This window comes from Nanorana parkeri, unplaced genomic scaffold (assembly GCF_000935625.1).
Source record: "Nanorana parkeri isolate BGI_ZX_2015 unplaced genomic scaffold, ASM93562v1 scaffold657, whole genome shotgun sequence".
NCBI classification, from domain to species: domain Eukaryota; kingdom Metazoa; phylum Chordata; class Amphibia; order Anura; family Dicroglossidae; genus Nanorana; species Nanorana parkeri.
The window spans coordinates 187762-201457 of NW_017306925.1; the positions used below are offsets into that span (position 1 = coordinate 187762).

Here is a 13696-nt window from a genome sequence, read left to right on the forward strand (position 1 = left end):
TTGTTTTTTTTTACCTTCCTCTGGATCACCTCTGGATCAACTGTGGGTAACTGTGGGCATAGCATCTGTTTATAGGGGTTTTTTTTTTCCTCTTCTCTGTAGGTTGAACGCGATGGATTTGTGTCTTTTTTTTTCCCAACCTGACTACCTATGTAACCTCATTCTTCATATACTGTAGAGGAGTAATGAGTAACTGGAACTAACACTGCTTCCCATTACTGGGCAATGGCATTTGCCAGTACTGTATTGGAGCTCTCAGCAGCCCTAACTGCTTACCTTTAACCTGCCAACAAAAGAAGACAGACCGTGAAATCTGTATTCTGTAATCTGTATTCATGCTTCCTCTGAGCAGTAATGCTGTGCCTAGATAATGTAGAAACCTGTGGCAAAGCACCACCATTTAAGGCCAGCAACAGGTAATAGAAAGTGGCCTTGGAATATTATTTCTATCTTCAAGCTATTTTTTCAGTTCTTGATGACAGTTGAATCTACATTTAAGACATTGTTGTCAGTGGATGGTGTCCCAAAGTCTGATGGATTTTAGAGGTGAAAAGAAATCCATAGTTATTGTAAATGGGGGAAGTAGCAGACCTCATAACACTGTAGTGACATCAGATATATTCAAGACTAGTTTGTGACGATTTCAGGCCTACTGTTCACCTATATAGTTAATAGCTATAGTTTGATTTTCATGTTTCCTGTATTATCTTTCACTGTATGTTTGTTTTTATGTAATCAATTTTTATTTTGCTTTTAAGCAGTAAAAGTAAACAATAGCATAAACATTACATCGTACAGCATATTCTTTTCACATGGTTAGTACATTCACGCAATGAAGTAAAGATATTAGGGTTGATAATACTTGACATGCAAAACAAACACGAGTCCAAGGACAGAAAGACCCATTTCACCCCTTTGAACCAAACAGCAAGCATACACAATGTTATTATGATTGTAAATTCTTTCATGCAGTGTACTAAAAGTACAATTAGGAAAAACTGGGGGGGAGATGGGGACTGTAACAGGGATATCGAGGAGAAAAATACGGGGAGGGATGGGGTTGTAAGAAGTTGAAGAGAACTTGGGGGGTTGTAAGAATAGAGATGGAGAGGAAACAATCCTTTTTTTTTGTCTAGTTGAGAGGTCACACCGCCATAAAAATAAGTGAACAGTAATCACTCTTATAGTGTTGTTTTTACATTCTTCTATATATTCATTCACTCTTCCTTTTTAGCTCTTTCTATGTGTGTGCAATCGCACACAATTGTCTAGTCTTGAATATAGCAAGCCTGCCTCTTGTAAGAAATGATTTCTGTGACAGTATGGCTGAAATCGTTTACCACCCTTGTACACGCTTGTGTAAGATGGATAATTCTAACTCTAGGTCAAATTTAGATGCTGATCAGCCATCAGAAAAAACAACAACTCTTGGGTAAATCAAATGCACTTCTGAGTTGCAAGTCAGAAGAAATCTAGTGTAATATATCTACAGTTCTATTATACAGTAGCTTTAGTTTTTCTCTCCTTGTCCATCCTTATGATGGGCAGCCTTATTGTTCATTCTAGAGGCTGGGAAAAGAGCAAGGCCAAGTGAGTTTTCAGGAACAGAAGGTGCTGTTTGCATATTAGAGTTCTTTTAGTTTTAGAAGTTTTGAGTCTCATCCAGTTCTTTGATATTATTTGTTGGGTATTTTTTTAATACTTGGATATTTGGTTTGTGTGGTGGTTTTTGGACAAATGGGAAGGGTTGATGGTAAGGTGACGGCAAATTCATTTGTATGGCCTCCAAGCATTGCACCACTACTTGTTTTACAAAAGCCAGTGCTTTTGTACCTGTTCGTAGAGAAGTTAGGGTATTAGTACCACTTTTGTAAGGTTCAGGTATAGAACCTGATTCCTGTCTTAAATATATGCAATGAGTAAATGTTGTACCTTTTTTTTTTTTTTGTTATCCCTTTAGGAATGAATGCATATTTACCATTGATCCAGCCACAGCCAGAGACCTGGATGATGCTTTATCTTGCAAACTGCTACCAGATGGTATGGCTTTATTATTTATGTTGAGTATATTAGGTTTAGGATTGTTGATTGATGCGTAGGCCAGGTTGTGGCCTCAAACCTATACCTGTCAATTTTTCTTCTGGCAAGATAACCTGCAGTGAGAAATATGTAAGCTATAGTTGACTCTTTCTGGAACTGCTAGTTTGTCTGGCTGTCTCTAGGCTCAATAAGGTTTGCAGTGTGAATTCAACAAGCAAAGTCAGAGCAATACATTATGGTCAGCGTGAAGCTGAACTTACTAACATGATCAGAAAGAAGTCTGCAATAACAGCTGCCATATTTGTCTGACCGTAAAGAATTGTCTGAATATTTTTTCAACTATTAAGTCAAGGTTTCCTAAGATTGGACAAGATAAGTTATATTTTACGTTGCTTTTCTTCTACATGTCGTGTGAAAGCATTAAGATCAACATCGAGCAGCAACCTTATTAGTAAATTAATGACCCAGAAAAGCTAACGTAGAATTTTTCGGATGGTCTCTAATTTTAGTTTGCAGTTTAGCTTGTGCAGCTTTGAGATTTCTAGCGCCAGACTCAGACAGCTGTACTGGACGAATTTCGAGTGGAAGCTTGGAATGTATGCCAACTGCCGGGTTAGCTGAATAACCTGCCAGGCAAGCAGTACAAGGGAAAAAGCAAAGTCAGCACTTAAGTGTTAAAGTCTTTTGCTTTTTATCTTCACAATCCATCTGCACCCAGTGCCTCATGTGTAGCAGTTCAGCAGTGATGTCATTACCTAGTATTCTGCACCCCAGATGTCTACATTCAATACACAAGGATTCCAGTGCCATTGCATCACATGACAGCTACATGATGTAACGTGTGATTTGGAGTATTGCCATATGGAATTTATGTTCCTCAATGTTTTCCATAGTCTTAATCCCCTGGCACTGTGGGACAATTCATGGGTTAATGTAAAAAAAGTTACATCTGAGACAGTTTTTTAAAATATGTTCATATAAACGTACCAATATTGTATGGCAAAAAGAAAAATCATGTATTCATTAAAATTATTTTGAATGGAAACCGTGAAAGGAAACGTCAAACAATGCGTCCACATTATCTTTTGTCAAATGAGCAGGAAAGTGTCCCAGGAACTAAAAAACAGATATCTGCCTAGCTGTGCAGGTTAGCGTAGGTATCTGAATCACAAGACCGGGTGAACACCATTACAAATTCCTTGTAAGGTAAAGTAATATTAATATTTACAGTTTGTAACTGTCTAATGGTATACCTTTTAAAAGGTAATATGGGAGATGCAATTGATAACTTGTTTTTAAAGGTACATGTTTCAGGGCTGTACTCTTGATCCTGCCTTCACTACTTGATGAGTTTCTCACGTGGAACAAACAGGTGCACTGCAGCTGTTAGGACATCAGATACAAACATTCTTGTCCTGGTTATTGACTTGGTAATTAAAGAAGGAAGAATAAGGATGCCATGGAGCATGCACCATAAAGTACAACTCTGCAATTTCTGCTATTGTTTTTCTAAACAGACTTGTCAAGTGTAAAATACTGTGATTTTGAAATACTTGCGCTTGCAGAGCATTCCCTTCCTGCTTTAAAAGGGCAAAATGACTTAAGTTTGCGAAAGCAATGCACACTGGGATTGACTTATCAGCAGAGCTTTGCTAGGAAATCTCATCTGTAATCTCATGAGAACTAAGAGGACAAAGTGCACAGCTCAGCCCTATCATGCGTCTCCACAATCCACACCTGGTGCACGGATGACTCTCTTCTGGAGTGATGGGCTCAAAAACTAGAACCAGCACACAATGATTTTCCAAAGATTCTCAAACTTTATTCCACATGCATCTGTACAAAGAACAACCACTGATGCGTTTCTGACTTACTCAGCCTTAGTCATAGCTGGTTGTGATCTAACACCAACCCCACTAAAATAGCCACACAGATATATCTTTTAAACAGAAGCACCTGTATCTTATAAACAGTCCATGTGATTACATGGGAAAGGCATTTTTCCTCCCCTGAGATGGTGTATGGTCACATGTCCTAGTCACATGTGCCAGACATCCAAGAATAAAAAGGAGAGCTAGTAATCTGCCCTTAATAAACATGACCACAGTCAGAAGACTGGGAAAGAAAGGAGAAATAAAGGAATGCACAGAATAAAAAGCCGGCAATTATCTAGAATTATGTGTTCGTAGAATGTAATTACTAAACATTTTGTTTAGTAATGACATACATTACAAAGGTGTGTTTTTTATTATAAAGATATGGGTAAAGGTCCACTTTAACTTTGATTATTTATAACTGTCTGGATTGCTCTATGTTTGCATGTGAGCATTTAAATATAATACCGGTAACTATCCTTTAGTGCCATATAGATTTGTGAAGTGGTGTGTTCTAAAGCAAATAAATTGGTCTGTAAGATATTCCTGTATTTGTTTTTGCTGCTTGTATTTTTAAAATAGAAATTTGTGGTGCTGGATTACTTACAGCAGGTTCAGGATACAAGAATTTCTTTGCACTTTTCTCCACTAAGATATTGCCTGTGTTAAGACAATGAAAAGCAATCAAGCTGTAAAAATTATTTTTTCTTTATTTTATTTTTTTTAAATTAAATTTCAGGCGTAGTCATCTCGCCTGCGTTCTAACTGCTCACATTATGTAAATATATGTAACCAAATATTTACTTGGGGCTTCCATTAAAGGCCCAGGGATCTCAGGGGGTCTGCTAAAGGCTCCCCACTGTGGGGGATATCCTGAACCTTCGTACAGTTTGTTTGGATTGGCTGCTTGCTCCTGTTATCTCATGTCATGAGATCGTTCTCAGTTTGTCGGTTGTATAACCTAGCTTTCAAAGTTCAAGCGGATAACACCGGGCTTATTAAATTAGGATTCTGAGTAATGCTGACACAGGCTAACAAATTCGGTGCTGTGGGGAGACTAGCACCTCTTACCAAGGAAAAGGTTATAAGAGCATTCTTGATATGTAAAAACGCTATATAAATGTTTTTTGTTTTTTTTCCTGTGTTGATGATTGACTGCTAATCCTAGAAACTTTTAAGATATGATAATGTCAGCTCCTTACAACCAGGCAACATTTGTTTTCTTTTAAGGAATAGTTTTTGACAGTCTGTGTAAATGTTTCTATTTTCCGTTGTCATACACCATTGGTTTTTTAGTCCTCTGTGACTGTCAACTAGTCAGACTTTAGAAGGATGTGTCTTTTAGTTCACTAAGTTCTTGTTGGAAGTTGATGTTAAGTCATGGTGACACGCTTGGGGCCAGACTCCTGCCATTTAAGTATTTTGTTGCTCCTCTAAGTTAAAGGCACATAATACAGTTAACTTCATATGATCATTCCAAATTTTTCCAGAGCAAAGAGAAGTCAATGAGTGATCCTTAGGAAAACTCCGACCATAGATAAAAAGGTTTATAGAAAGGTTACATTTAAAGGCAGTATTAGATAGACCGCTTAGATAATACGCAGTAAAAATTAATGTTTACTAATCAAAATGTTAACTGGTAAGAACGTTCTGATCAAAATTATTCCTTTCTATAGTTGATTTTGATGTTATAGTATGATTTTGACATTTGGAACCCATGTTTCTTGGTGCTCTGATTCTTGAATCTGTGTTCGTTTATACTTTTGCGTGATGCAACAGCTTAGGAATCCAAATGAAACTATACAACCGTCCGTGTAAAACATACAGTATAGCGTTTTGTAAAAGTTTCCTTATTGTGTTTTATCTGAACAATTTTTATTTTTTTCCCATCTTTGCAGGTAACTTTGAGGTGGGAGTTCACATTGCAGATGTGAGTTTCTTTGTCCAGGAAGGTAGCACTCTTGATTTTGTGGCTAGCGATCGAGCTACCAGTGTATATCTTGTGCAGAAGGTATGTGTTGCATCAACTACATAGCCCTTACATTTCATCCATTCAGTGAAGCAATTATAAGAGACTATTAAAAACTTTTTTTTTTTGCTTGGTAGCCCACTCACACATATGTGTTGTGATATTTTGTATTAGGGGGCCATTCATTTTGAGTTCCATCCCATCGCGCAAACAATGCAGCTGTGTTGCAGCATACCATGGAATGCAAAATGTGTGTTGTGGTGCACTGTGCTGAGTGCATGTCCGTTTGTGTTCCCTGTGGTGTGTTGGCAACCAGTTCAAAAGAATGCCCCAATGCAACCCATAATAATACACGTTCGTTAATGCAGCACAAAGATGTAATTCAACTCTTTAAAGGAGAACTATGAGATGAGTGATTTCCACTCACCTCATAGTTCTAGCCGACCTGTGACAATGAGACTGTCACAGGTCGGCTCAGTAGATCGGGAGGTGAGCGAACACATACCAGGTTCGCTCACCTCTCAATCCTGTCACGGCTCTCTGCCGTGACAGGGGGAGGGGCTGGATTCCCCTCTCCCCGCTCCGATCTGCCAGCGCTGACTGGCGGAACGGACGGGGCGGGTACAGCTGTCTCTGCCTCTAGATAGGCAGAGCCAGCTGTCACTCACGCAGCTGGGCGGATCCCGTTGTCTAAGTCGGGATCGGCTGCGGCGTCTCAGTATACCGCGAGCTGTAGTAAGGAAGTGTTTAAACCTGTCAGCTTTAACACCTTCATTCCCTATCTGTGTCCCTTTTTGGGGAAATTTTTCTTCAGTTCTGCCCAATAGAAACATCAGGATGTGAAAGAAAATCTCCAAAGTGAGGCAAATCCTCTCAAACCGGTGTCCTCCTTGGAAGATTTCTTCTCTCTTCCTGTTCCAGTTCTCAATGTAACAGGTGTCCTCCTTGGAAGCTTTCTTCTCTATTCCTGTTTCGGTAACCAAGGAAAATTTGGGCTTTTTCTCACATTCAGTACCTGTGGTAGTGGTCAACAGTACAAATAGAGAGCATACTGTAAATCATCATAGCGGAGACAGAGATGGCAAAACAAAACCTCACATGACAACCCTCTACCAATCTACAACTTTCCCCTTTCCACATTTTTCATTGTGAATATCATTACTACCTCTCCAGGCTTTGTAAAAAATAATCTGATTGAACCAGGCACTTACTGGCTCGCTGTGCTTCTCAGTGCAGATGAGTGAATAAATGAAGTTGAGGGATTGGGGGAGTCTGCAGCTCAATGACCATTATTCCTCATGAATCCGTCTGCTGCAGACTTAATGTCCCCTGTCTTTTTAGCACAGACGTCTAGCTCACTTTAGGGGTACAGAGTACTGGAAATTTGAATTGCTGGTGGCTTTTTTCCCTGAATGGAGTTTTCCTCTACAGTTGGAGGATTTATGATCTTTGATGCTTGAGAAAGACAAAGGCTTGGTTCTATTTGCAACTGTGTCCCTGACATTGAAATTCATATGTAAGATATATATTATCTAGATTCATTTTTACAATAAGCTTTAGCACACCTGTGTGCAAATACCTGTAAGGTACTGGTTCATGTAACTTAGTCTTTACATTTTATTGTAAAGGTGCACGTTCTATCAGAGCACATGCTGCAATTGATTTCCTAATCAGCCTTAAGTCATGATTGAAACACTGCAGGAAGGATTTAAAAAGAAAAGGATTTGGTATCAGAATTGTAAGTGTGTGTAAACCCCAGCAAACAAACATCTCTTATTTGCTACCCCCTGATAGCATTTTGTTATCTGTTTTGATACGGGAAAGAACACTGCTGATCATGTCAGAAATTCGGAGATGTCCTGTGCACATTTCTGTGTTCTCAAGGGACTTAATTATCCCTCCCAGTTTCTTATCTTGGACTACAGAATTTGTCTATCTTGTAAGGATGAGGCGAATAGGAGCATTGAGTAGTCTAGCAAAAGACAACTGGGCAGTGCTGACTCTACTTGGTCCACAAAAATTCTGTGGGGGGAATTTATCAAACCAATTGTGACAGTTTTAGCCTCTTAGATCATTTTTCTTAATGTGCAAATCTGTTTCGCTGCTCCATCTTAACATGTGCGCCTGTTTTGGCAGATCTTGCACTCTTTCCCCGATTGCACAGTTCACAACGGTTTACATCTGCACTAGTCCTGCAGCTGTCTGAAACTGGAGCATCACCTAACAAAACAATCGCAACTTAAGAGGTCCCCATGACCACTTTAAGAAGCGACAGTTAAGCTTTTTTTTTTTTTTTTAATCAAGAATCAGCTTTATTATACACAGAAAAGGTACAATGACATAAGGAGACAGTGTCTCAACAATATAACGTCTGCGATACACATTCGGGGTAGGGAAGTACAGTCATCACGTTACATGTAATGAGAGCATGAGAGGGCTAGCCAGCCCAACATAACAAGCGTTGTATGGCCTTGAGGACCTTATGCATCACATTGGAAAAGTAAGTGGAAAACAACAGACCGCATGTTCACGGATTCTGGGGGGGGCATAGGACCACAGGAAAGCCGTGAAATTTGGCGCAGGCGTCGAAAAAATATTGGTGGGATGCGGATTGGGAGAACCTGGAAGAGGTATAAGATTCTAGGCAGGGTCGTCATCTTGATAGCATTGCAACGGCCAAACCAGGAGAGTGACAAGGAATGCCAGGATAGGAGGTCTTGTTTGGTCTTCAGGAGTAAGGGGGCAAAGTTAGAGTCATAGAGTCGTGCGGGGTCCGCTGTGATAGAGGTACCAAGGTAGGTCAGGGCGTCCATAGACCAAGTAAACGGAAAGGTAGTGCGTAGGTGGTCCACCTCTGCCTGGGAGAGGGAAATATTGAGAGCAGCTGATTTGGAAAAGTTTATTTTGAAGTTGGAGAGGGAGGCATAACGATCCAACTCTCGCATAAGAATGGGGAGGGTTGTGGAGGGGTCAGTGATGAAGAATATCAGGTCATCCGCAAAGGCGGCTACTTTATGTTCACCCGAGCTTTTCAGCAAGCCGTGGAAAGCGGGAAGGGATCGTATGTGACAAAGGAAAGGTTCTAGGGTAAGTGTGAATATGAGCAGGGAAAGGGGGCATCCCTGTCTGGTGCCATTGGATATAGAGAAAAAGTCAGAGCGGGCCTCATTCACACGGACGGCAGCCGACGGAGACGAGTAGAGTGCAGAAATCCAACGTAACATGTTTGGGCCCAGGCCTATGTGGCGAAGGGTGGTCTGGAGGAGGCGCCACTCCACCCTGTCAAATGCTTTCTCTGCGTCAGTGGATAGGAGCATCAAAGGTGACGGGGTGGAGCGGGCATGGTGTATTACATTCAGCACCCTGGTAGTATTGTCCCTCCGCTCCCGTCCCGGGACGAAGCCCGCTTGATCCAAGTGCACCAGACCAGGATATGTGGGAGCAGTCTATTGGCTAAAATTTTGGCGAAAATCTGCGACAGTTAAGCTTTAAGCCTGGAGTTACAAGTCATCTTTCCTGGAGTCTATTTAATCTCATTTATTAACATTACACTAGCAACATAAATCTGGTGCAAAAAGATCCCATGCGACCATATGCGAGTTCAAATCTCGAAATTGCTATGATAAATTCCCCCCTGTGCCTTTTCAGCCCACAACTGCATTTGGGAGTGCATTCCTGACAAAGTAATGGTTATGTTTCTGAGCATAGTCTTTAAAGGGAAAAAACAATAAACAATGTGAAAATGTATTGCAGAGATGTACTGCATTTTATTATTTTACCCTGGTGTATGTATGTGTAGATATATCCTATCTATCCATCTATCCGTCTGTATCTATCTACCGCGTGTGTGTATATATAAATATACTGTGTGTATGTGTAGATATAGATAGATATATAGATGCACTATATTGCCAAAAGTATTGGAATGTCTGCCTTTTAAACACACACAAACTTTAATGGCATCCCAGTCTTAGTCCGTACGGTTCAATATTGAGTTGGCCCACCCTTTGCAGCTATAACAGCTTCAACTCTTCTGGGAAGGCTGTCCACAAGGTTTAGGAGTGTGTCTATGAGAATGTTTGACCTTCCAGAAGCGCATGTGTGAGGTCAGGTACTGATGTTGGACGAGAAGGCCTGCTCGCAGTCTCCGCTCTAATTCATCCCAAAGGTGTTCTATCGGGTTGAGGTTAGGACTCTGTGCAGGCCAGTCAAGTTCCTCCACCCCAAACTCGCTCATCCATGTCTCTATGGACCTTGCTTTGTGCACTGGTGCGCAGTCCTGCTGGAACAGGAAGGGGCCATCCCCAAGCTGTTTCCACAAAGTTGGGAGCATGAAATTGTCCAAAATGTGTTGGTATGCTGATGCCTCAAGAGTTCCCTTCACTGGAACTTAAGGGCCAAGCCCAACCCCTGAAAAGCAACCCCACACCATAATCCCCCCTCCACCAAACTTTACACTTACACAATGCAGTCAGGCAAGTACCGTTCTCATGGCAACAGCCAAACCCAGACACAGAAGTGTGATTAGTCACTCCAGAGAACACGTCTGCATCCGACGCTTTGCATTGCACTTGGTGATGTAAGGCTTGGATGCAGCTGATGTGCCATGGAAACACATTCCATGAAGCTTGAAGTTTAGAGGTCTGTAGGTATTCACTCTGCAGACAGGCTGCGACTTCTGCGCATTGTGCGCTTAAGCATGTGCTGACCCAGCTCTGTCATTTTACTGGCCTACCACTTTGTGGCTGAGTTGCTGTTGTTCCCAGTTGCTTCCACTTTGCTATAATATCACTAACAGTTGACCGTGGTAGCAAGGAAATGTCACGGATGGACTTATTGCCCAGGTGGCAACCTATCACAGTGCCACACTTGAATTGACTGAGCTCCTGAGAGCGACCCATTCTTTCACAAATGTTTGTACAAGCGTCTGCATGCCTAGGTGCTTAATTTTATACACCTTGGGCCATGGAGGTGATTGGGACACCTGAATCCAATGATTTGGATGGGTGTCCCAATACTTTTGGCAATATAGTGTATATAGATAGAGATATGGAGAGAGTGTGTTGTGCACAAAAGTTTGCATACCCTGGCAGAAATCATGAAATTATGACATAGATATTAAATATTGCCAATCATGCCAAAATGTCTTTTATTTAAGGATAGTGATTATATGAAGCCATTTATTATCACATAGTTGTTTGGCTCCTTTTTATATCATAATAACAGATCACCCAAATGGCCTTGATCAAAAGTTTCCACACACAGGAATGTTAGGCCTCGTTAGACACACAAGGTGACACACAGGTTAAAATGTCAATTAACCCTTTCCCTGCCAAGCCCTCGAACATTTTTCAATTCAGCTGGCCAAGCCATTTTTAAAATTTTTCCCATTGATTTGATTTTCAACTGCTGCGTTGCTAGTGTTTGTAAAAAATCCCCCAACCATATATTTTCTGAAAGCGCAGGCCCGGTAGAATAAAAAGATGGTGATACTAAATTTGTAGGCCCTGCGATAATTGCGCAAATGTTTCTCAAATTAATATTAAACCGATAAAAATACACAATTCAATTGATAAAACACACTAAAATCAGTACCAGTGCACAAAAAAATATTTTCTGACAAAATCTAAAAGATAAAACTGTATTGAGTTAATAAATAACAAATATTTGCACATGTGAAATTGCGCCTTTTTGGGAAAAGGTAAAAAAATTTAAGGTACGCAAAACTGTAAATAAGCGACTTATGTTAAAAATAGTTTTTACGCTGTGTTGGTGTTTGTGTTGTGATAAAATGATACAGGCGTATATTTAATTGCAACACAAGGTATCACAATGCATGGCAATGCGTCACAAAGCTTTGCCATGCACTGCCACGGTTAATTTAATGTTTTTTTTAAAAGAAAAAAATAAATAAAACAAATCATGCACTGCGATGCTTTCTAACAACTCACTGCAGCGCATGTGCATGGCATACACCAGAATGTGTGTTATGTGGGGGGAGGGAGGGGTTGTGCTTTTTTTTTTAACATGTTTTTTAGGCTATGGTGAAATATTTGGGGTCTAAACAGACACCTGACATTTCCCTTTTGAAATAGAAAAAGAAATTGCAGCCTCTGCACTCAATGAATGGGAAGCACTCAGTACAGAGGCTTCCCCCCATTCATTCAGAAACTGCAAGCCTTCGGCTCAGCCGAATGAGCCGAGGTGAAAGCCGAAGCTGGCCAAACAGCCAGGCCGACAACATGCTACTGACAGCTTGGCGGAGCCAGCCGTAATTTCACGGCTGGCTCCGGCCACTTGCATGCAGAGACAGGTCAGCGTCCCTGGTTACCCGGTAACCTCGGACGCTGATCTGGCATTACACTGAGAACCGGCGGAGCAGCTGCGATATCAGGGCGGCTCAGCCGGGTTCTCAGTGTGTAATAACAGTTCACTATCTCCTGGTTACCTAGTAACAAGGGGACGCTGGACTGTCATTACACACTGAGAATCCGGCGGTGCAGCCATGATATCACGACAGCTCTGCCGGATCCTCAGTGTGTGTAATGACAGTTCAGTATCTCCTGATTACCTAGTGACCAGGGGACGCTGAATTGTCATGAGAGCTTGTCGGAGCTGGCTTTTATATCACTGGCGGCTCCGACAAGCTCTCATTGTAATGACAGCTGGTCCCGTCCAATAGAAAACAGTTGGGCGGAGCTAGCTGTCGCTGCTAGCTCCGCCCAATCATTTTCTCCTTTTTCTATTATGCTCGGTACCACAGTGGTACCGAGCAGAATAGCTGAGCCGAATGCCGCTATGAGAATAGGCCGAACGGCATCAAGTAGCCTGCCGGAGGTTTGGCTAAGCCGATCCAGATGTTGGATTAGCAGAGTCAAACTCCTTCTGCACTTCGGGATGGCCGAACATGCTGAGCATGTTCGGTCGACCCAAACCCAGCCGCAGCTAGCCGATGTACAGCTGATTTCAGCTCCCTCTGGAGATTTTTTTTTTTTATCCCCGCTGCCACAGCCCCTACAAGCAGGGGACAGCAGCGGGGATCCATGGAGTCACAGATCCCTGCCTTGAGCGGCTCCAGGCAGAGATGAGAGGCTCCAGATTCCGGCAATTTTTTCCATTGTTTTGATTTTCAAATGCTGCGTTGCTAGTGTTTGTAAAAGACCCCCCAAACCATATATTTCCTGAAAGCGCAGGCCCGGTAGAATAAAAAGATGGTGCTACTAAATTTGTTGGCCCTGCGATAATTGCGCAAATGTTTCTCATATTAATATTAAACCGATAAAAATACATAATTTAATTGATAAGCCCTAAAATCAGTACCAGTGCACAAAAAAAATTTATTTTCTGACAATCTAAAAGATAAAACTGTATTGAGTTAATAAATAACAAATATTTGCAAATTTGAAATTGCGTGTTTTTGCGAAAAGGTAAAAAAATGAAGGTACGCAAAACTGTAAATAAGCGACTTATGTTAAAATTTGTTTTTACACAGTGTTGGTGGTTGGGTTGTGATAAAAAAATGATACAGGTGTATATTTAATTACAACACAAGGTATCAACGCATGGCAATGCGTCACAAAGCTTTGCCATGCGCTGCCACAGTTTAATGTTTTTTTGAAAGAAAAATAAAAAAAATCATGTACTGCGATGCGTTCTAACAAAATGTTACAAAATGTGTATGTTATGTGGGGGAGGGGTTGTGCTTTTTGTTAGGTTTTTTTTACACATTTTTTAATTAGAAATTTTTTTTTAAATTTTTTATTTATTTTGAAATTGTTATTTATTTTTGTTTACTGTTGGGGGCGCTGCGGTG

General features: G+C 41.0%; 1 protein-coding gene across 1 annotated transcript in view; it reads left to right on the forward strand.

The window, feature by feature from the left end:
- DIS3L2 (DIS3 like 3'-5' exoribonuclease 2) overlaps positions 1-13696 on the forward strand; it is a 328965-nt gene that overhangs the window by 183588 nt on the left and 131681 nt on the right. Inside the window, exons 10-11 of the mRNA XM_018563342.1 lie at positions 1961-2040; positions 5813-5925. Coding sequence (XP_018418844.1) covers positions 1961-2040; positions 5813-5925 — 193 coding nt within the window. The remainder of the gene's footprint in view (positions 1-1960; positions 2041-5812; positions 5926-13696) is intronic.